Source organism: Crassostrea angulata, chromosome 2 (assembly GCF_025612915.1).
Source record: "Crassostrea angulata isolate pt1a10 chromosome 2, ASM2561291v2, whole genome shotgun sequence".
NCBI lineage: Eukaryota > Metazoa > Mollusca > Bivalvia > Ostreida > Ostreidae > Magallana > Magallana angulata.
Genome location: NC_069112.1, coordinates 55,729,839 through 55,750,854, shown reverse-complemented (window position 1 = coordinate 55,750,854; position 21,016 = coordinate 55,729,839). Strand labels below are relative to the sequence as shown.

General features: G+C 32.6%; 3 protein-coding genes across 3 annotated transcripts; 1 reads left to right on the top strand and 2 right to left on the bottom strand.

Annotated features, from left to right (window-relative positions):
* Positions 1-3,616: 3,616 nt before the first annotated feature.
* Positions 3,617-8,751, top strand: LOC128171571 (multiple epidermal growth factor-like domains protein 10). Its single transcript, XM_052837365.1, has 10 exons — positions 3,617-3,677; positions 5,122-5,352; positions 5,888-6,142; positions 6,402-6,539; positions 6,980-7,117; positions 7,261-7,401; positions 7,608-7,745; positions 8,030-8,182; positions 8,374-8,476; positions 8,556-8,751. The coding sequence occupies exons 1-10, from the start codon at positions 3,620-3,622 to the stop codon at positions 8,716-8,718; spliced, it is 1,518 nt and encodes a 505-aa protein (XP_052693325.1). The 5' UTR covers positions 3,617-3,619; the 3' UTR covers positions 8,719-8,751.
* Positions 8,752-12,722: 3,971 nt separating this feature from the next.
* On the bottom strand, positions 12,723-17,008 carry LOC128174522 (uncharacterized). Its single transcript, XM_052840057.1, has 3 exons — positions 16,741-17,008; positions 14,813-15,733; positions 12,723-12,810 (listed from the first exon to the last, which is right to left on the bottom strand). The coding sequence occupies exons 1-3, from the start codon at positions 17,006-17,008 to the stop codon at positions 12,773-12,775; spliced, it is 1,227 nt and encodes a 408-aa protein (XP_052696017.1). The 3' UTR covers positions 12,723-12,772.
* Positions 17,009-17,406: 398 nt separating this feature from the next.
* On the bottom strand, positions 17,407-20,189 carry LOC128174521 (uncharacterized). The gene is made up of 3 exons (XM_052840056.1): positions 19,613-20,189; positions 18,451-19,383; positions 17,407-17,547 (listed from the first exon to the last, which is right to left on the bottom strand). Exons 1-2 carry the CDS (start codon positions 20,187-20,189, stop codon positions 18,581-18,583), a joined length of 1,380 nt encoding a protein of 459 aa, XP_052696016.1. The 3' UTR covers positions 17,407-17,547; positions 18,451-18,580.
* Positions 20,190-21,016: the final 827 nt, after the last annotated feature.

Here is a 21,016-nt window from a genome sequence, read left to right as displayed (position 1 = left end):
TGCTCAAATATTAACCCTTTGGGATAAAAGGGCTTCTATTAAGGCGCAAAGTTTGTTTAGGAAATGAATAGGATAAAACCTTTTAAAACATGCTTAAAACAAACAGAGAGGCCAGAACATTTATTTTAGAAATCAGCAGTTATATCATCAGGTTTGAAATTATTTTTAAATATTCCATGCAGTGCAGCTTAGTATTTTGTCTGCTGTTTATAACATTATCGATTGAAATTCATTAAGAAACAAAACAAAACTTATTTTTAAAATGATCAAGTTTACTCAACCTGTGTTCGTATCAATATACGCATTCCTTGACCTCTAAAGAGAGTGATCTCCAATGCATTAACTTGATTATGAAAAATCAACAATTAGTATAGCTTTAATAAAAAAAATGTTTGTATCGTTCATTGGTGTCTTTGTTTACTACCTTCAGACAGGGATTACTCACCTAAGAAAGCATAACATTGTTTAAAAGAAATTCGGTCAAAACTAAACGCAATGCTGGCTTATCTGAGTGAATAATTTATAATGTATCTATAGTAATTAAGATATATTAAATGTACTAGTATTTAAATTTAAATTGATTACGTTGGAAACGCGGGTGCTTAAAGGAGTCCATGATTCTGTGTATTGACCGGGGGGGGGGGTGAAGTGCAGGTAAGTAATTGCGATCAGTTAGACTCGGGTAGCGCAATTATCTTATTATATTATAGATAATGGAATGTTTATACACAAAATTTTGGATAAAACATAGCAGTTGTAATTATGAAAAATAAATGAATATTCAGTTTTGAATTTAAAATATGCTTTCGTAAATACTGATACCTTTTATTACATAGAATTTGATTGAATTATTTTTTCTTAATCATACAAAAAGATGATGCATTGTAAGATCATATGATAGTGCAACATGATAAGATGGTATTATAGAGAGCAAAAAACGTTTGAGTGTCAGAGTATAAAACAACAACACTTGTTATCTTATAAATTGAATATCTCTTTCCGCGATCAAAATAATTGTCATGTAGAAAAAAGTATCTTCCTCGTTTAGCTTATTAAGTAAATCTAAACTGTGTATATGAGTAATTAGTTTCAACAAAATCATACTTTGAGAGCTTCCTTGTTTGAACAAATATGCGATCACCTAGATGAACTTAACTCTAGCTCGCATATGCACTGTTGTAGTGATCTTTCTTAAATGAATGTGATTTTGTTCTTTTCATATTTTATTCTACTTCTTGAAAACCACTTGGAAAAAAAGAAATAAAAGTGTATGGAATATAAATGAGTTATGAATTCGATTTCAAAATACGCTAAGGGAGAATTGTCTTTTTAAACCACGATTCTTATCGATCATTATACATGTATACGATTAACATCTAACAGACATAATTATTAATATTTTAATATATAATTTATTCTCCGTCAAAATGTTTCATGAGCACAAACGGTAAACTTTCGTGCTATTTAACAATAGTATATCAAGATTAAAACGCCGTTTTGAGTGCGTTGTCATTATTTTTATACAATATAGACATGAAACGGATATTAAAGACTGGGATACAACTTTTATAACAAATAGGGAAGAAATATTTAGGGGGAGATAATACTTGTCAGATACTTTAATTTATTTGTCTGACTTTTGATACATGTATAATTAGACAAGTGACACATTATTTATGCATTTTGAAATGTGTTTCATAATGTTCAAACTCTGGATGAACAAACAGAACACTAAACCTAAGAAACAGAAATCATACGTAACTACTTATATTTACAAATACTGAATATGAAGTGGCGGACAACAATTCCGGCTATCAGAAATTAGGAGATATCCTTCAAAGATCAAATTATGGCAGTTTGCAAACTAATATAAGCAAATATATAATTCTCTACATCATTGATATTACTGATGCATTAGATGTAATTGGTTTACAGGAGTTGACTGCCATTCAGTCAACTAAATGTTAACTGAATGGTCTGTGGATGTGACTGAATGGTATAGCTATGCCATTCAGCCACCTTTCAGTTGACTGTCTGGTAGAGCTTCATCCTGTGGTTGTCAATGCCCAATTTTCAAAACTAATCGTATCGTATTTAAGATCTTTGCCATGTTATTACAGACATACACATCGTTCGTTATATAACCTGCGAAATTCGCAATAACAGGCAACGGCATTGTTAAATCAGATTTTAATTTACCAGTATTATTGAAAACAATTTCTAATTTCAATGCATTTTAAATTATTTTGGCAGTGCCTTTTAGAATTGTAAAACTGAACAATCACGACAGGTAACAAAAAAGTAGTTCTATTTGTATTTTCATTGTTCGTTATACATTTTTAAATAACTTCCTTGCTAAGTACATTTATTATAAAAAGCAAAAATGCCATCAAACAGCCTAAGATCCTTTACATATATACATCTGTATAGTTTTGGAATCTCAATTTCCAATCTCTTAGTTCGATATTCATCTTATAGTTCATTAATACTTTGATGACTTATACTTTAAGAATAAGTTTAAAAACACTATTGCATTTGTAACTAGTACTTTTCATTTTACGTAATATGCATTAACAATATTTCCACTCTAATGACCGCAAAATCTAACCTTATTGCCCATTGAATATCACTGATACCTAAACGGGTCTTTTTGAATTGGGAGTGTTAATTGATTAACCATTGGTCAAATCGCTGTGCGTTTATCCTCAGGTGAACTTTGAAAACTACTTTCACGTGATATACACAGGTCCTTTTGTCCCAGGTAGTAATACTTCATCTGGTTTTCTTTCTTGTGTGTGTTGTTTTTTTTTTTTTGTTTTTTTGTTGTTTTTTTTTTTTGGGTTTTTTTTTTTTTTTTAGCTTGTTTTAAAAAAAACATGCACATGTATTTCATCTATGTATAGGAAACAAACCATTTGCTTTTTCGTTTTTGCTATCAATAAATGAAATGTACCAGAGTGAATACATCTCGGAACAGCGTACTATTTATTCAATTGCAGTTCCAATCAATGAAACACTGATCGTTAAATCAAGAGCCAAAGATCAAGCGACAAAATGGCTGTTGCATGGTTGCCTCAGCCGCGCAAAGCTGAAACAGTGAAAATTATTTCATTTCTGCATAATTGTTACACTTGATCATATCATAAATAGCATCTTTTTTTTCATTTTTGTTGCATTTTGTGCTCAAACGTTTATCAATCGATTTCAACGTTTTAACAGTCAAGAAAATCGTGCTCATGCATTAGTATATGGTGTGTTCCTCTGAGTGATTAAAAATTGTATTAACTCGGAAATTGGTTCATAACGCTTTTAATTATAACATTTCAAAATAAACTACATGTATAACACTACAACCAGGGGCAATATTGTTTGTGCTTGTCAGTGAATTTAGTTTCTTAGAATCTGTTTACGTTATTGTACTTTTTTGATGTGCAATTGCATACCGCAGGTACTTAACGGTGCAAACCAAATAAAACAATATAGCCTAGATATGTCTCATGATCATTAAAGTAAAAAATGTTAACAACACTTATTCCCGGAACATGTTTAAATAAATCACGTGTAATTTTAGAAAAAAGAAAACACGTTAATATTGTCATTACTTCCTTCCATTTTAGACATGCATTTGCTCTGGTTGCATTTATGTATTAATTTATTCATCTTAATCAACGCATACGGTAAGATATTAACTTTTTATTATTCTTTTTTTTCTGGGTTTCTTTTTTTTTCTAGCTAGAGATAGTTTGAATTAAAAATGTGTTCAGTTTATGTTTTGTTTTGAGATTTATAAGGACATAATTCCATTGGAATCATTTTACTCCTGGCAGTTGGAGTCAATATTTCCACAATTCTACAGTAACAAACTCATAAATCTCAAACGCATTTTCAACACTATACATCTTAAATCCTCATTAAATACTTGCCAAATACGAGAGTTGTTCGGAATTTATTACGACAACACGATTATTTCCCTTTATAATTGATAAATTTTATGAAAGTTGACATAAACATTAAAGAAACCCTAACAAATAATAAAACAAAGTAACATTAAAAGAATATTTAATATTTTGTTTACAACAATAGATAAACAAATCGATGATCGGGGTACACGGCGCAGGCATGAACTCAAAGATTAAAACAACTTAAACATCTACTTTTTAAGTGTCCGTAAACTTACAGTTGATAATAAAAGGAATCAAATTCAATATTTTCATTTTGCTATTTTTTGTGGCTTACTTTTTTTCAAGATTCACAAATGTTGGCGTTGAAATACGGACATGGTACAAATATATCTACCAAGCAATGAAAACCTGACAACGACTTTACGTTTAGTTTTGACGTCAAAACGGCGCAGCGAATATCCATCAAACTGTTGGAAATCTAAAAAAAAGAACCTTTAATTGATATTGTTCCGAGTCACTGGACGAAGGCACGTTGATCCACTCACCAGGCATGATCAATTCATGCCATAGACTAGAAACGTTTAACATTAATCAACTATACCCTGATTTACTTTATGGTGAAATTTCAAGGGTTTATCTTTTTTCCTAAAAAAAAAAAAAGTAAGAGAAAGTGTCTCAAAAGTTTACAAACAGCCCTCGTAATAAGCTTTGTCATTTTTGTTTACACTGTTATAACTTTAATACACAGACAGGAAGTAAACACTACATACCTCTTACGCCAAATATTTATTTTGGTCAAAATACAATTAATAGAAATGAACAAGAAAACTTCGATATTTGTTTTGATAATGAGAATCCTTATATAAACATTAAACAAATTGACTAGTATTATCCGAAATGAAAGTAAATTATGACGCTAGGAAAACAAGGATGCGGATAAATTATTTTTCAATGAATTAAATGTGGTTTTGTTTTTGTTTTTGTTTTTGTTTTGTTTTTTGTTGGTATAAATGGCTTTGACTCGCCAATAAGCAATGTTTAATTTGATCAAGGTTTTTTTTGAATTAGCTTTTATTAAATCAGGCTTGCATACAGAAATTATAACATAAATAACCAGAGATAACCTTTTAAAATTAATAGTTGATTATTTTGATTTCTTTGCAATGATGGTCCTCAATGATATTGCAACGAATTATGATCCTACTTTATTAATGTTAAGAAAATATTGCTCTGGGGAAACCAGCATGGCAGCGTTTTCCGTATAGCGGTCGACCTTGTTGGGGAGCGGATCGCGCTGTAGACGGACGGAAGTCAAATCTCTCTCGGTACGACGACCAGTGTACAATATCCGGGAACAATCACCCTGTGGCAGAATGGAGGGTGGATCTAGGGGAAGTTCTTAGCATGCATCACATTGTGATACACTACAGGACTGACAATGAACCTTGGGGTACTTCAATTTTATATTTTCATTTTAAATATACATACCTGGAATGCGTTTTACAAAATAACTTGTGACAAAGTCGTAAATATTTTCAGTTTCATGGATTCATCTTTAATGAACAAAATTTAAAGAAAACCATTTATTTACAACAACTTTGATTTCCATAATCATATTTTACACCTATTAGAATAAACTATTGATTAATATGTTATTAATTACCATTCATTAATTTGGTCAAAGGTCGTAAGTTCTTTTGTAAAACGCAGCCCAGGTACATGTAAGATCTCATTGTCATTGTTGTCAGATAATGAAGGAAGCAAATTGAACCCTATAAAATACTTGGTCTTGATATTTTTAAGTTTAATCCCAAATCCCGAAATGTAATATGCTGGGTTTTTTTTCCTTACAGAATTACTGTTTGTGTTCACAATAATCCATAGAATAAATTCAAAAGCAATATATTTATAAATGTTGATTTGTTAAACAATTCATACAGTTTAAACAAACAAAATTGGATTATGTTTGGTTATCTTTTTAATAGGAAATCCAAGTAAATATTCGGGGCGATTTTTGGGGTTCTCTGTCTACATATCAAACACAACGAACAAAGAGGACGGGATTCTGTGCTTCAGAGACAGAAACTTTACTAGAGCAACAATAGAGAATCCTTTAACGATAAATTGCCCTAATCGTGGACGTTACGTCATCTACTACAACAATCGAACACATCCCCCGTTTCCTTCTGGTTATTCTACAGATGGAGCATACAACGACATATGCGAATTTGAGGTTTATGGTAGGATCTAGCGGCAACTATTTCAGCATAAAAATTGTTTTAATTGTTATTGTTAAAATTCTTCTACACATTGTAAATATCCTTGTCTAAACAAAATCACAAATAATTGTTTTATCCCTTTTTTATCAACAAAATAAGAATATTCAATTCTATAAAAATGAAAAATACTTTACGTGCTGCTCTTAGATCGAATTTTATATACACTGTTTTATCATTAAATTATTATTTCAAACGTACAAAAATCATCATATAATTTAAGGTTGTCCCACACCAGGATATTACGGAGAGGACTGTTCTTTACCGTGTCCACAGAACTGTCAGGAAGGTCACTGTCACATCGTGGATGGAACCTGCCTGGGGTGTACTGATGGATACAAAGGTCCAACTTGTAATGAACGTGAGTATATGCCACATATATAATTATGGTAGTAATTTTTAATTGAGCGGTTTTAAAATTGTGTATCCACCCTGGTTTAAAATAAATTGAGAGAATGTTGTTTTTTTGGTTTTATTTGAATATTTATATAAATGATCAATTACAGTGTTTAAGCCAATCAATGTCTATACTTAAACGGGCCCATGTCTAAGAAATTTTAAAAATATAATTTAACAACAAAAGGTAGTCTAACATTTCTTTATGATGTAAGCACTATTTTAAATGTCTGTTTGTCCCGCAAACTTTTGACAATCATCTAAACTTCATTTTGTCTGCGAACCATAAAAATGTTTCAATAAAACTCTACTTAAACAACCATGACCACAGTTCTATCAACCGTTGAACTTCTTTCTCATTCGGACTAAAATTTGAATCTAAATGATATAACTTTTACATTACAGAATGCAACAGTAAATCGTACGGTCAAGAATGTCAGCAGAATTGTGGAAACTGTATAAACAATGAACAGTGTCATCATGTGAACGGAAGTTGTATAAACGGTTGTGGCAGTGGATTTTATGGCACGAAATGTGACCTAAGTACGTACATGTTAAATTTGTTTTAAGTATATGATCGTGTATTACCCCTTTAACCTTGATATTGTCTTATTCTAAACAGATATAATAGAATAAGCAATTTGTATTATTTTTATCTAAAACAAAGTCTTATATCGCATTTACAGCCTGCCCTGAAGGTCGATATGGCTACAATTGTGAGGAGCACTGTAACATTAACTGTGGAGTTCCATACAGATGTGACAGGGTGACAGGGCAGTGTGAGGAACGATGTAAAGTGGGATGGAAAGGGGCCACATGCGATACACGTACACTGTCTTTTTTTTTACTTTTATCAACATGATCTTTTTAACAATAAAGAAGTATGATGTAACAATTTTAGCCAATGAATCAAAAAATTTATCCTTATATCTATAAAATTTATAACAAATTTTGTGTCTGGCATAATATTACAATTTTGATTTTTACATGTTGAAACAAACGATGAATTTCTAATTTGTGCTGCATTTTGCAGAATGTAATGAAGGAAAGTTTGGTCAAAATTGCAACCATTCGTGTGGACATTGCCTTGACAATGAGCAATGTAATTACATCAATGGTACATGTCCCAATGGATGTGATATTGGTTATCAAGGAAGTCAATGTACACAGGGTAATTGTAATGTTATAGCTCCTAAAAATCATTGCTAGATGTTTTCAAGGAAGGAATAGAAAAAGGTTGTGAGTTGTTAACTGTCGGACAAAATTTAAGTATTTGATTAAAAAAAAAAGTTGTTTGTTTTGGGGTTTTTTTGCATTTATTTTTCAGTTGTTAATCCATTCTGAAGTTATACCTGAATTAATCCAGTAATAAGAAAACTTATTCTAATCGTAAAGAAAAAAAGCCAAAAAAATATGCTTGTATATTAAAAAAAAATGTTTGATCTTGTTGTAAAGTTTGCAGTAATAATACACATGGAGATGGATGTTTGCTTAAATGTGGGAACTGTTTATATCTGTATGGAGAACAATGTCATCACGTGACTGGTCAATGTCCACGAGGATGTGAGATTGGTTACCATGGCGATCGCTGTGACCAGGGTTTTGAAGGTAATGTCTCTTTCATGTAAAGGACAGTAATCGACTATGTTGGAATAGTAATGTTCTTTAAAGAAGTAACAATAAATGAATATAGCTTTAACTTAAAAAATTTCGAGACTTACGATTTGTATTTCGTAAAAAATAAATCTGAAAAGGTTGAATTTGCTTTAATCATATATTTTTTTTTAACTTGGAGTCAGGTTTAATTCATCCTGTATCTGAGAGCCAATTATCCACCTCACTCTATGTCTGTACGACATTTCTTATCTTAAGTGGATTACTAAATGTCATTTTTGCTGTCAGGTACGTTTAAATATGTATACATTATGATTTTTTTCTGATTTTTTAATATCAAAGCAAGTAATTTTGAAATTCTTTTAAGATTTCTCAGAGAACGAAGAAAGACAATGTACAAACATCAAAAGAACCTGAAAAGTGAAAGTGAAAGGAACAAAGAGTTGGAGCACTCCATGCCTATCCCCGAGTGTTCGCACAATCAATATGAAAACTTCTCTCTGTATGAGGAACTTGGGATATCTAAATAGAATAATACTTGTTTTTGCCTTTGAAAATGAAAACCTTTGCTGCACAAAAAAGCCCCACCCCCCGATGCCTACCTGCCTGAAACATTAGTTAAAGATTTTTTTATCTTATTCGAATGAAGAACTATTTTCTCCGAACAATAATATGGTGATGGTGATTGTAAAGTTATTCCATCAAGCAAATTTACTTTAATCCAAAACAGGGAAAATAAAATTGAGAAGTATTCAAACTGTTATCAAATTTGATCAATTTTAAGCCATCATGTCTTTTGAAAGTATGCAGCATTCGTTCAATATCATTTGATAAAAAGGATAAAAATGATCTTTTTCATAAAAAAAACATTAGAAATTAAGAAAATACAATTCAAGTTTGTTTATAAAATATTCGTTGTAAATTTATCCATGGTAAAGATCCAAAGACTAGTATTATTTAACCTGCCCTTAATTATATGTGAATATCATTCTCTTTCTATAAATTTGGCATTGTAGTCCTGAGAACATTTTCTATTATTTTCTGTTTCTAGGTCCGGATATAGTTTTCGTTATTGATCTTTACACTTGGATATATTGCTTTCATTATTACTTTTAGAGGTACTTTGTTCAATGCTTACACGCATTTGTTTGTTTACTGTTATTCCTTTCCTGTATAGTTTTTATTTGTCAAAACAGTTATTTGACAGTGGGTTTTTTTTCTATCAACCTAGCTGTGTTGCTGCAACAATCGATCAATTTCAAATCATTACCAATTATGACCGAAATGATTTTGGTTACCTTTTAAATTTCAATAAGCAAAGAATCAACTTCTGACAGCCTTATGTAGTGTATTTAATGATACATGTATTTTATATTTGTATTGAAATATCGTTTGGGCAGTCACATCAATGTTTCTGACATTCGTTCATATATTTAGTATATTTAGTTCAAAAATATGTTAATTTGTGGCCAATGACCCTATCAATTCAAATATTAATAGAAATTACATTTCAATGAACATTTAATTTCGTGGATCAGCTTAACAACGAAATCCACAAAAATTGGTATTCAACGAATATTAATGAAACCACAGTATAGTATTCGTAATTTCTTTAACATCCATTTCTTATAATGCTTTTATTCATTTATAATTTGTAAAATGATGGCATTACACGACGTTCCCAACTCCTCACACAGGAAAAACTTATTACAAAAATCAATGATTTAGACTGCCCTTCTTAGAATCCTCACACACAGTTAATGTATATCTGTATGCAGTTAGCTAATTATGTATATATGTCACTTTACTTGTATTTCCTTTTTGTATTGTAACACAATTTACTCTGACGTCATTTGAACATTGTATATTTTTTCTGAGCCTCAGATACCATCTTTAGTATGACCATAGTGAATACACTGAACTTGAATTTGAACTACACCTAGAAACCTATTTTTTGCACTTTTATATTATTACAAAGGCAAGGCATATCGGATTCAAATTTGTTACACCCATTTTTTACTATTCGAATGTGCTATGCTGTAACATAAACATGCTTTTATAAAACAATGTAAACATTTTTGACTAAGTACAGAACAGACAACATTTTTTATTATCATCATAACTTACAAAAATAGTTTAAAACTTAGCTTCTATGGTCATACTAAATATGGTTGAAGTTGTAGTTTCAGCATTAAGATAAAAATGAAATGCATTTTTAATTATTTTGTGTAAACATTTAATCGATATCATTTAATTGATTATTGTTGAAATGCACATTTGTTCGTTTGCCAGTCATGCAAAGTATGTGGCAACAGTCTTTAAAATATTACGCACTTTGAAAAAAAAAAGTTCAATGTGCGTCTAACTTGTTACAAAATCAGCTCATCTTGGCTTGTCTTTTCAAAATGAGTTAATTTTGGGACCAAATCTTAAGCACTTTGAAAAAACATGTTCAATGTGCGTCTAACTTCTTACAAAATGAGCTCATTTTGGCTTTTTTTTTCAAAGTGAGTTAATTTTGGGACCAAATCAAATCACTTAAATCTTTTTTTTTAAGTGAATAATGAGTTTAAACATTCATATCTTTTTCATTTAGAAATTTATAAAACTATTTACTGATGTCGCATTCATTCAGAATAATTGTTCCCTTTTTTATAACCGTGTTAAATCTGCTCTATAGATACGACAACCAATGATACAGTCAAATTACCAATATATTAATCAAAAAATCAAAGTGAGTACTCGAAGAATGCAACTGCATCTTTTTTTCCCAAACATCATATCACATTCTTGAACTTTGATAAATAAAGTTTAGTCATAGAAAAATAAACTGATCAATGCAATCAAAAGCTTTTTCCGTGTTCTTATGAGTTTCTAGTCATAAAACCACTTCTCACATTTAAACTAAACGGATTATGTCGATGTAAAAAGTAAGGTAGTTACATCTACAGCTGTTAAATTAACTACTTTATAAAAGACATTTCATAATGCACTTTTTGCATTGATTTTCAAAAAAATGTATCAGATTAAAACTGTATTGAATAAAGATATTATAAAATATACAGTCCAAAGAATTATAAAAAACAAACAAACAAACAAACAAAAAAGAAGAAAAGACATATGATGGTTACTCTGCGCAATTGATGTGATATTTTGACAACAAATCTTAATGAACTCCTGAACTTTGTTGTTCATTGTACAATTGCAATTCAGAATAGCTAACATTTTTTTTTTAAATTCTCTTGTTGATGTTCCATCGAGCTAAGTAAAAGCAATCATCTAAAAAGGTTTTAAGAACTTCGACTGTGCCCTGTACATTTTTTTTTCAAAGTGCATTAATATCGATCATTTCAACGCGCTTGGAAAAATAATATAAAGTTGTCTTCTTTTTTTTAAAGAATCAAGGTTTGTAAACTTACTCCAAGGTTAAACACACTTTAAAAAACAAATACAAATGTGTGACTTTTTAAAGGTGACATAAATTTACAAATATGCATTATTTCCCTTTTATATCCGACTACCGCCATATAAGTTGTCGATTTCTATTGTTCTGCTCATCGCTACACACCCCCTATATAAGGCCTTCACGGCATTCAGGAATTCCATACACCCGAACACGTTACCTTGGACGAAAAGAGTTGTAAAAACGCGTTTTGAACAAAAGTAATATGACAACCACTGCACTAGTAAGATATTTTCAATAAACGACGAAACAAGACAGACTGAAATCCAGGCGCAGATACTTAAAACAATCTCGATAACTGTAGACCGTCTTCCTGTGTATGTTATAACATCGCACATGCGCAAACCACACACTGTGGCAGATCGAGCAATGTCAATTCTCGCAAGGATTTAAAAAAAAACGGGGCGTTTTTGTATGAACGGAAGGAAACGTTACTTTCTTGGAGTTACTATCATTTAGATGCTGTGTTGGATGTAGTGTCGACGGGGTTTTCAAGAAGATGCAGACGTTATGTACTCTATATGAACGGCACACGAGTTCAATGTGCATGCGAAGTAAGACAGCACTGCCTGTTCAAAATAATACGGATACCTTGGACATCCTTTCAAAGAATAAATATATTTTGTATTTCATTGTTGTATTCTTTTTTCTTTATTACTACATTTTACAACAATGTGTAGTTCATGCATTTAGAAGTCCGTGCAACGTGAATGCCTCGATCGGAAAGCAACCGACCGTAACTTTCTCAACCGGTATATATATACCCCAGGAGCGATTGAAACTAATATGGCGACCAAATCCTTTTATGATTTCATGTCAGCTTTAAAGTGTTGTAACAAACGTGAAGAAATAAGTAACACCGTACTTATAATATAAGACCAATCAGGGTAAACCAGAGGCATACACCAAATTGTCTACAGCATACTATGACATTCTTTCTATCAAAAGTTGTTAACAAACACTAACTTTTTTGAAACCTTTTTCTTAATGAACACATCTTACAGAAAAACTGGATGAAAACAATAAACCTTTGAGAATCTAACCCCCCCCCCCATTCCTTAGAATCAAAGTGTCCTTCTCCAGAGAATTTCATTTCTTTACAAGTCTGCTTGAACCAGACATCACTCTTCATATTTATCTTCATATTCTGGATTCTCATCTGTAAATCATTTATAAAAGGCTGAATAAAAATTTATCACGAAAAATATTACCATATTGCCCAACATTAAGAAACGACAGATGAACAAACTAGAGCAAAATAAAACAAAAAATGTTGTGGAACGCGGGGGTATTAAGGAAGCATATGGATTCCGAGTTACGTGTAATTCTGTGAAATCACAAATCTTAGTTATTACGTACATATTCAAATATCTAAGCAACGAAACATGGACTAAACAAATAAAAAATACTGAAGACCTTTTTTCAGAAATAAGTTTGTATTACGTAGATTTACACATTGATGACGTCATGACTTAAAGTTCAATGTCGTCGGAATTTGATCGGAAAGCATTGTAAACATATTCAAAATATAACTAATCCAAGAATTTTAATGAAGGAGTGTGGTGTGATTTATTAAGAATTGAACGTACGAATACTGGAAGAGATGATAGTTTTATCAATCAATTGCTTTTTAATAAGGTATGTAAATTTGCCTTTATTTCTCACCAGGCTTTCATCTGTCGTTGTTTACGATATAAAAATCCGACTAAAACACTACCCCGTATATATTGAAGTTGAAATTTTATACGCATTGTTAGTTTGATCAATGCTTAAATTGAAAAGTGCTGCTAGAATCCTATGCTGTGTGTTGTTTTGATGCAACACACCGTTTTCCGTGCAAACTTTATAAAAGTTGGGAAGGTTTTACGAGAGCCGGATGAATAACTAATTAATTAAGAAGAACAAAGAATTCTAGCAGCAGTTTTTATTAAACTGCGGTGTCTTGCCTTCAATTGGTATATAATTTTTTTTTTTACAATCGACCGTTGCAAAATTTAAATCTACATGTAATGTGATTTTTTTAAAAAAATGTTAAACAAAGTATTTCTTTTAAAAGATTGAATACTTCTTTGAATAAGAGTAGCAAACTATATATTTTTCTGGTGCTCGAAATATAATTACTGTTAAAGGAGACTGATACATGTACTTCTTCACTATGTTCATTTTAATCGGCGCCTTCAACGTTTAGGTATAAACATATCACTTATGTATAACTTGTTTTAGTTATCTGTGTCTTAATATGTGCCTGGATAATGTATTCGAACACACCAGTAAAAGAAAAATAACCAAACGACGATGTGCTGAAAGACGGCGACTGTACCGATTAGAATATTTATACTTGACTTTTATACTTGTATATAACATTTTTGAATAAGTTTTCTCGTTATGTCACAAATGAGATAATTTTATTACTATGCCCTGAAAATTGCTGAATCACACCGGAAACAGTTATATTGCCCTTCCGGAAACAGTTATATTTCACAGGAAATAGTTATATTGCCCTCCCGAAACTGTAATATCACCATCGCGTGCAAGAATTCTGCATATTAATTACGTCGGGTTCGAAATTCAACGAGCCAGTTGCTAAGCAAACGTAAACAGATCCGCGAATTTTAAACAGGTCAGGCCAACATCTGCGGTTTGTTCATCTTAATTCAAATGATCTCGATAGTTTAATTTATGAAAAAAAGTCGGCAAATACGACAAAAGTGATAACTCAAGCGTGAGTGTTTTAAAAACATTTGCCTCTGCTTTGTGAATTAAATAAATATGTTGATAACCCGAGTTTGATTTGTTTAAAAATGTTATATAACATATATTACATGTCTTCTCGGGCGACAATACCAGAATATTTGTCCCTCGATGACAGGAAAGCCCTGGAGTGTTATGTCGCCCTCTGCCTTCGGCATCGGGCGACATAACACTCCAGGGCTTTCCTGTCACCTCGGGTCAAATATTCTGGTATGTCGCCCTCGAAGCCATGTAATATATGTATAGTATTTATATGTGTATCTTCAATGTTAATATATAACTGTTACAATTTACAATAGTTTCGGCATTAAATGTAAAAATATTACGCTGCATGTATAAATATAAATAGTCAGTGATATCGAATGTTGGCATTATACATTAAAACTCGAATATAAACTTAAAAATCTTACCGGTAAGAAGGTCCTGTTTTGATATATACTTGTAGAGACATACCGAGTAGTTGACGTCTGATCCTACCCAGAGAAGGTCTGCGTTGACATCATAACACAGGCAACTAGGTGAGACTATACCTGATGGTTTAATTAGCAGATTGGATAGGAAGTGTCCGTCTTTATCAAGCATCTGTACTGCGTGGGTTAACTCATCACATACCAAGATATGTGACAGAGTGTCAGTGCAGATTCCTAGTGAAGCTAGTTTTGATTCAGGAGGGTGTCCTTTGTACGAAAAACGATGTCTTCCTTCACGATCTGTTACAACAACAGCACCTGTCGAGTCAGACACCACGACATCCCCGTTAATGTTTTCTGTTATATAACGTGGTGTATTGTATATATCGCTTCCAATTTCGTTGTGTTGTATTTCCTGTATTTCTTCCCCGAGGTTGTTGTACCGAATAACCTTGCCTTGTATTCTGTCCAATTTCTTCATACCGACCAAAACGTCATCAGTTATTTGAGAACAGTAAAGACACCATGGTCTCCATGCAGAATCGGTTTCCTGTATATATTTGATAAAAGTTGTTTTTGTTTTCTCTTTATATTTTGACAGTTTGACAATGTTATAGTCCTTCTCGATAAAAAACAATTCTTCCCGAGATAGGTTCATTGAGTGTGATCCAGAACGGGCATCACTGCGTAAACCGTCAATATGGTGTATAGTTTCACCTGATGTACTTGTAATGATGAATTTGTTTCCTACATTGATTAAAAGGCAGTCGGATATTCCATATGATAAATGGGAACAGCGTTTAAAGTTTGTCACTATGAAATAGTTCTGTAATGCTGGGGCAAATATCTGCTTTTTCGAACAAGTTCCATCGACGACGTCATGTTGCATTTGTATTACAGCATCGCAATGTTTATTTTGATCTATGACACAATCATAAAATATAGGTTAATTTAATATTGTAGCAGCCCGCCTTCGATTTGTATTTATTTAAACTAAAATCTTATATGAAACCTTACATGTAATAATTGTTTGTGTCAATACCTTAAATTTGTATAGTGCGAGCAGCTTTATACATTTTGTTGTCAATTTAGCAAATACCAATATTTGTTGGTTTATCTTTCCAACACAGTTTACCAGTATTCATCATATATTTTTTAAGGAACGCAATGAAAAAATGACAATAAAAAACTGTCAACTATCTCAAAAATCCATATAATAAAATACAAATTCAACGCAGAGCAAAACGGGACTCTAAAAAGATAGAGGTAGAATCAGGTGCCATTGAGGAGTGAGCATCTTCTGCCTACCGGTCACACCCGCCGTATGCTCTTTGTCGTAATCGGGAAAAAACCGGAAAAGTCCTTAGAAAACTAAGTGATTAATTATGGTCTAACAATTAGTACAAAAAATGTTAGTCACTATGCGACCCACTGGAAGATTGTATTTGCAAACAAGGTCGTTTTATCGACCAAAGGACCAAAGATGAATTCAAACGAGACTGTTGGTAGTCCAGTTTTATTAACTTGGTTGTCAGTAACTTGCAACGCCTTAGAAACTGTTCATACGAAGAGCATGTCCTTGTGTAATCTATTTAAAACCCTTCATCAAAAATGATACGTAATGCATGTAGGTACATTGTAGCCCAGTTTCGTGTACTGATGTAAATGCATATATCTTACTTTCAATTATTGTATCATTTAAGTGTGTTTACGCCCTCACTCATCGCACCAATAAAAAAAATTAATCATAAATTAATGTTTTGTTATCTTACCTGCCAGTACATCGTCTTTCCTTAAAAACTTGTAAATAGCTACTGTATTGCTGTACTCTGAGCCGACCCAAAGAAAATGCGTTTTTTTATCAAAGAAAATAGAACATGGTGTGGAGACACACTGTAGGTTTATCGATAGATATGTCAAAAACTGACCGTCTTTATCAATAACATGTATTGTGCGAGTGTAATAATCGGATACCAATATGTTTGACAATGCGTCGGTGGACACTCCGAGTGGATCTAATGCTGTTCCTTGTGGATACCCTGTGTAAGCAAAACGAAATTTTCCTGCACAATCAGTGACCACTACAGCGCCAGAAGTATCAGACACCACCATATCTCCATTGTTGTTCTCTGTTATATAGCGAGGATATTTGAAGATGCCCAGTCCTTCTTCGTTGTATTGAATTGTTTGCACCATTTTGCCATTTTTGTTAAACCGAATTATTTTTCCTCTTCTTAAATTCATATTTGCCCTACCGACAAAGATATCACTCGTGAATGAGGAATAATATATACATTGCGGTCTCCATTGATTTGAATCCGTATTCTGAATGAATACTGTACTTTTTTCCAAATCCTTTGACAATTTGAGTATTGTGTCATCCTTTGCTACGTAAATTAGTTCACCATCACTGTTTATCGTATGCAATCCATACAACCCATTATAAGATCCATCGCGATAATCTTTGACTTGATCTTTGATTTGATGTAATGTTTTACCACGTTCGTTGACCAATACAATGCCATGATCTTCACTCACCCATATCCTACATGTACCTGCTGCGCATACAGATACACTTTTGCTACACCGAACATTAGTAATTGACAAGTATTTGTGTAGGATTGGGCTATACGGTGATGACAATAGATTATTCTTTCCTACTTTTCTTTCTTTAGCCTCTGTTGTTTGAATAGCTTTTATTGGATTTGCTAAATCACCAGAGATTGATTCCGGATCTACAAAAAAAGTTAAACGAATGTTTAGAACAGAACTAGGCTATAAACACGTTGACTCTCACCGCATGTTAAATTTATTAGTGTTTTCTTGTCTACATATTAGGTAATTATTATAATATATTATATATTATGTATTGCATAAATAGTTCATGTTTAGTACTAGCAGTTTCTGTTAAAGAACACGAATAAATATACAATTATTCCAAGGGATGACCCTAACTCAACAATAGTGAGCTAAAACGTTTTCTAAAAAGATATCGGACTGAATGAAATATAAAGTATGGAAAAGGAAAGTCCAAAATTATTTACAACGAGAATAAGCTCATTCGTCTTGGTAAAAAAAAATATATTCTATGAATTTCTCACCAAATTCAACACTGCGTTTGATAAAAGTAAAAAAAAATTGCATCTTTAGATGAATAATTTTTTAAGGAAGGATGTGCAACCCCATTTGGATTGACGAACATGTGTTTTGTGAATGTGTGTAACAAACGTCATTCAAAGAAAAAAAACAGAGAGAGAGAGAGAGAGAGAGAATGGTTGGAAAGAACATTAATAATGTTGACAAAAAAATACTTAGAATTGTTAGAGAGCGATTATTTACATTGTACTTGCATGCATGGCAAAAAGTTTTTAACTTAAGAAGTGTGATAATAGAACAAAATGTCTTCCTTAAAAAACAAAAATACAAATGAATACGACATAGAAATTGTTATAAGTTTACTAAGTCTTACAAATATCAAATCATAGAAATAGTTAGCTTTAAGTGTTGATTTTCGAATTAAGCATTGAAAAAGCATTAACCCTATGGAATATACAATTGTAATGGATTTTTCTATCATAATTTTTTCCCTCAACACTACATGTAAGATCATTTTATTTTTTAAGCATTTGAACAATTACTTAACAACGAATCCTGTCTGAATTTATACTTGTAAACACCCAGTGTTTGTTGATTATGGTCAATACCAGCGTAGAGACGGTTATTGAGGACATCATAACTCAGACAGTATGCCCTTCCCATCCCTGAAAGTTAAAAATGTGATAAAAAGTGTCCATTTTTATCTATGACATGCACAGAGTTCGAGTATGGAGCGCATATAAGGATGTTTGATTGACCGTCACAACATACTCCATGAAACCATGTGTAAGAACATGAGCGATGACTTGTATATGAAAAACGATAATTTCCTTCCCTGTCAGTAACCACTATATTATTAAGGCCCGAGTCAGACACCACGATATCCCCATTACCGTTTTCTGTTATATATGCAGGTTTACGATAAAGCGGTTTTCTACTGTTGTTGTGCTGTATGTTTTTCGTCTTATCTCCATCCCGGTTGTAATGCAAAATAGATCCTGTCCTTGGGTTGTCTTTTGTAACTCCGACAAGTAGGTTTCCAGTGAAAGGGGAACAATACACACTCAAAGGTATCAATGCAGTGTTAGATAACGTTATGAATTTGGTTTTTGTCTTCATAACTGTCGACAGTCTCATTATGTTATGTTCTTTATTTATATAAATCAATTCACCATCACTGGTAACTGTGTGTATTCCGGATTCTCGTTCACTGAATAAATCTTTGATATGGTATATTGCTTCACCTTTAGTGTTTATCAATACGAGATTTTCATGATCACTGACCCACATTTCATCAGCCGAAACAAGTGACAAATGGGAACAACACCAGATGCCCTCCACTCTAATTGCATTCAGAAGCAATGGACCTGGTGTCTCTAAATAGAGTAGTTCATTTACAAAGCAATGTTCTTCCCCCGTTTGTACTGTTGAGTGTACAGCAGATGTTCTTACAACGGCACTCAGTGAGGGTTCAGCTAAAAAATAAACATAATAAGTTACAAACTTATATGTTAATTTTGTTTGAATAAATGCAATATAATGTGCCTTTATTTTACTTAGTCGTTTATGGTTTCATATATAACATACTTATTCTAATAACCTATGGCATACGTTTGTGCAAAATTGAATTAACGAATTGAATTGTAATTAGGAAATTAATCAGAGATTAACAATAGTCACATATAAGAATGGTATGTGCCATACCGTAGGTGTTATCATATTGGGTTATGTACCTATAACCAAGCACTGTGTTTAAACTTGATGATCCAACCCAGAGAAGATGTGTGTTTACATCGATGGTTAGGCTGCTCGGTGACAGTATACCTGGTGGTCGCATTAGAAGATATTTTAGAAAATGACCGTCTTTATCAATCATATGTACTGAGCTACTGTAACTATCACACACTAGTATGTGCGAAAGTGAATCAGTACAAATTCCTTGAACCACCCCAAAATTGAATGGCCCTCCATGGTAAGAGAAGCGATGTCGACCTCCAATGTCTGTAACTACAACTGTACTTCTATCTGAAATAGCAACATCCCCATTGTTGTTCTCTGCTATATGGGAAGGAAGGGTAAAAAGACGGTATCCTGATTCGTTATACTGAATTGTTTGCTTCAGACGGCCTAATTCATCGTAACGGTTTATCCAGGTTTTGTTATCCAAATCACCATATCCTATGAACCCTACAAGTAGATCTCCAGCGAAGGGGGCGAAATACACACAACATGGCCCCTTGTTATTGTATGGTGTGTTAATTAATGTCGTTATTTTTTCCATATCGTGTGACAGTTTAACGATGTTATGATCGTTATTTATAAAAACCAAATCCTGTTCATTGGTTACTGTGAAATATGCAGCAGGGTTATACAAAGAAAAATCATTAACTGGTCCCTCTTGGTGAAAAAGTGTGTTGCCGTTTGTGTCTTTCAAATAAAACTTGTTTTTACATCCAATCCATATTTATCTGATGTCACAAAAGCCATGTGGGAACAGGAGTCAACATCTGTCGCCATAAAAGACTTTTGCAACACAGGTGCAGGCATCAACTTTAGTTCAATATCTGTAGGTCGTTTTCGCCCCTTTGTGACCTTTATATCGCTCAATAACATCGTCACGCCCTTTGCTTTCAGTCTTTCAGTTACACTTAGCTTGGCATGTTTTGCACATCCGTACCGTTTTTTAAATGTTCTAAAGGCAGATTTTGATAAAAGGAATTTTACAGGATCTTTTGCTGACTGTTCAAATGAATGTTCGGAACACACCAAACTAGAAATATGTCTGTGTGTTTTCAGATTTTGCTCAAAACACTTGTGTATGAGTTCAACGTCACATAAAACTTTATCAACGATATCCTTAAGCCGTGTGGCATTCAAAATAAGACTTGCATTACCTTTGCACATTTCTTTTTGGCAGGTTTTCACATCAGCTTTGATGCCGGTCATCAAAACACTTTCGTATAAGTGAATCTTGCCACTCACGACGTTAAAAGTTTTTCTGAGTCGCTGATGGTGTGAATCATATAAGGATTTAATATCTGATTTCTTGTGTTCGGTATGTCCAGAGCAAGAGGAACACATGGGCAATTCACAAGTTTCACAATACTT

Bases quoted from the DNA above. Each gene is read 5' to 3' on its own strand.
- LOC128171571 (XM_052837365.1), top strand. From the start codon at position 3,620: ATGCATTTGCTCTGGTTGCATTTATGTATTAATTTATTCATCTTAATC. The intron at 6,540-6,979 runs GTGAGTATATGC...TTTACATTACAG, and splicing joins AGGTCCAACTTGTAATGAAC to AATGCAACAGTAAATCGTAC. The intron at 7,746-8,029 runs GTAATTGTAATG...CTTGTTGTAAAG, and splicing joins AGGAAGTCAATGTACACAGG to TTTGCAGTAATAATACACAT.
- LOC128174522 (XM_052840057.1), bottom strand. From the start codon at position 17,008: ATGGTGCAAACAATTCAATACAACGAAGAAGGACTGGGCATCTTCAAA. The intron at 15,734-16,740 runs GTCAGTTTTTGA...ATTGTGTCATAG, and splicing joins ACATGTTATTGATAAAGACG to ATCAAAATAAACATTGCGAT. The intron at 12,811-14,812 runs GTAAGATTTTTA...AATGATTTACAG, and splicing joins AAAACAGGACCTTCTTACCG to ATGAGAATCCAGAATATGAA.
- LOC128174521 (XM_052840056.1), bottom strand. From the start codon at position 20,189: ATGGAAAAAATAACGACATTAATTAACACACCATACAATAACAAGGGG. The intron at 19,384-19,612 runs GTATGGCACATA...TTTATTTTTTAG, and splicing joins CCAATATGATAACACCTACG to CTGAACCCTCACTGAGTGCC.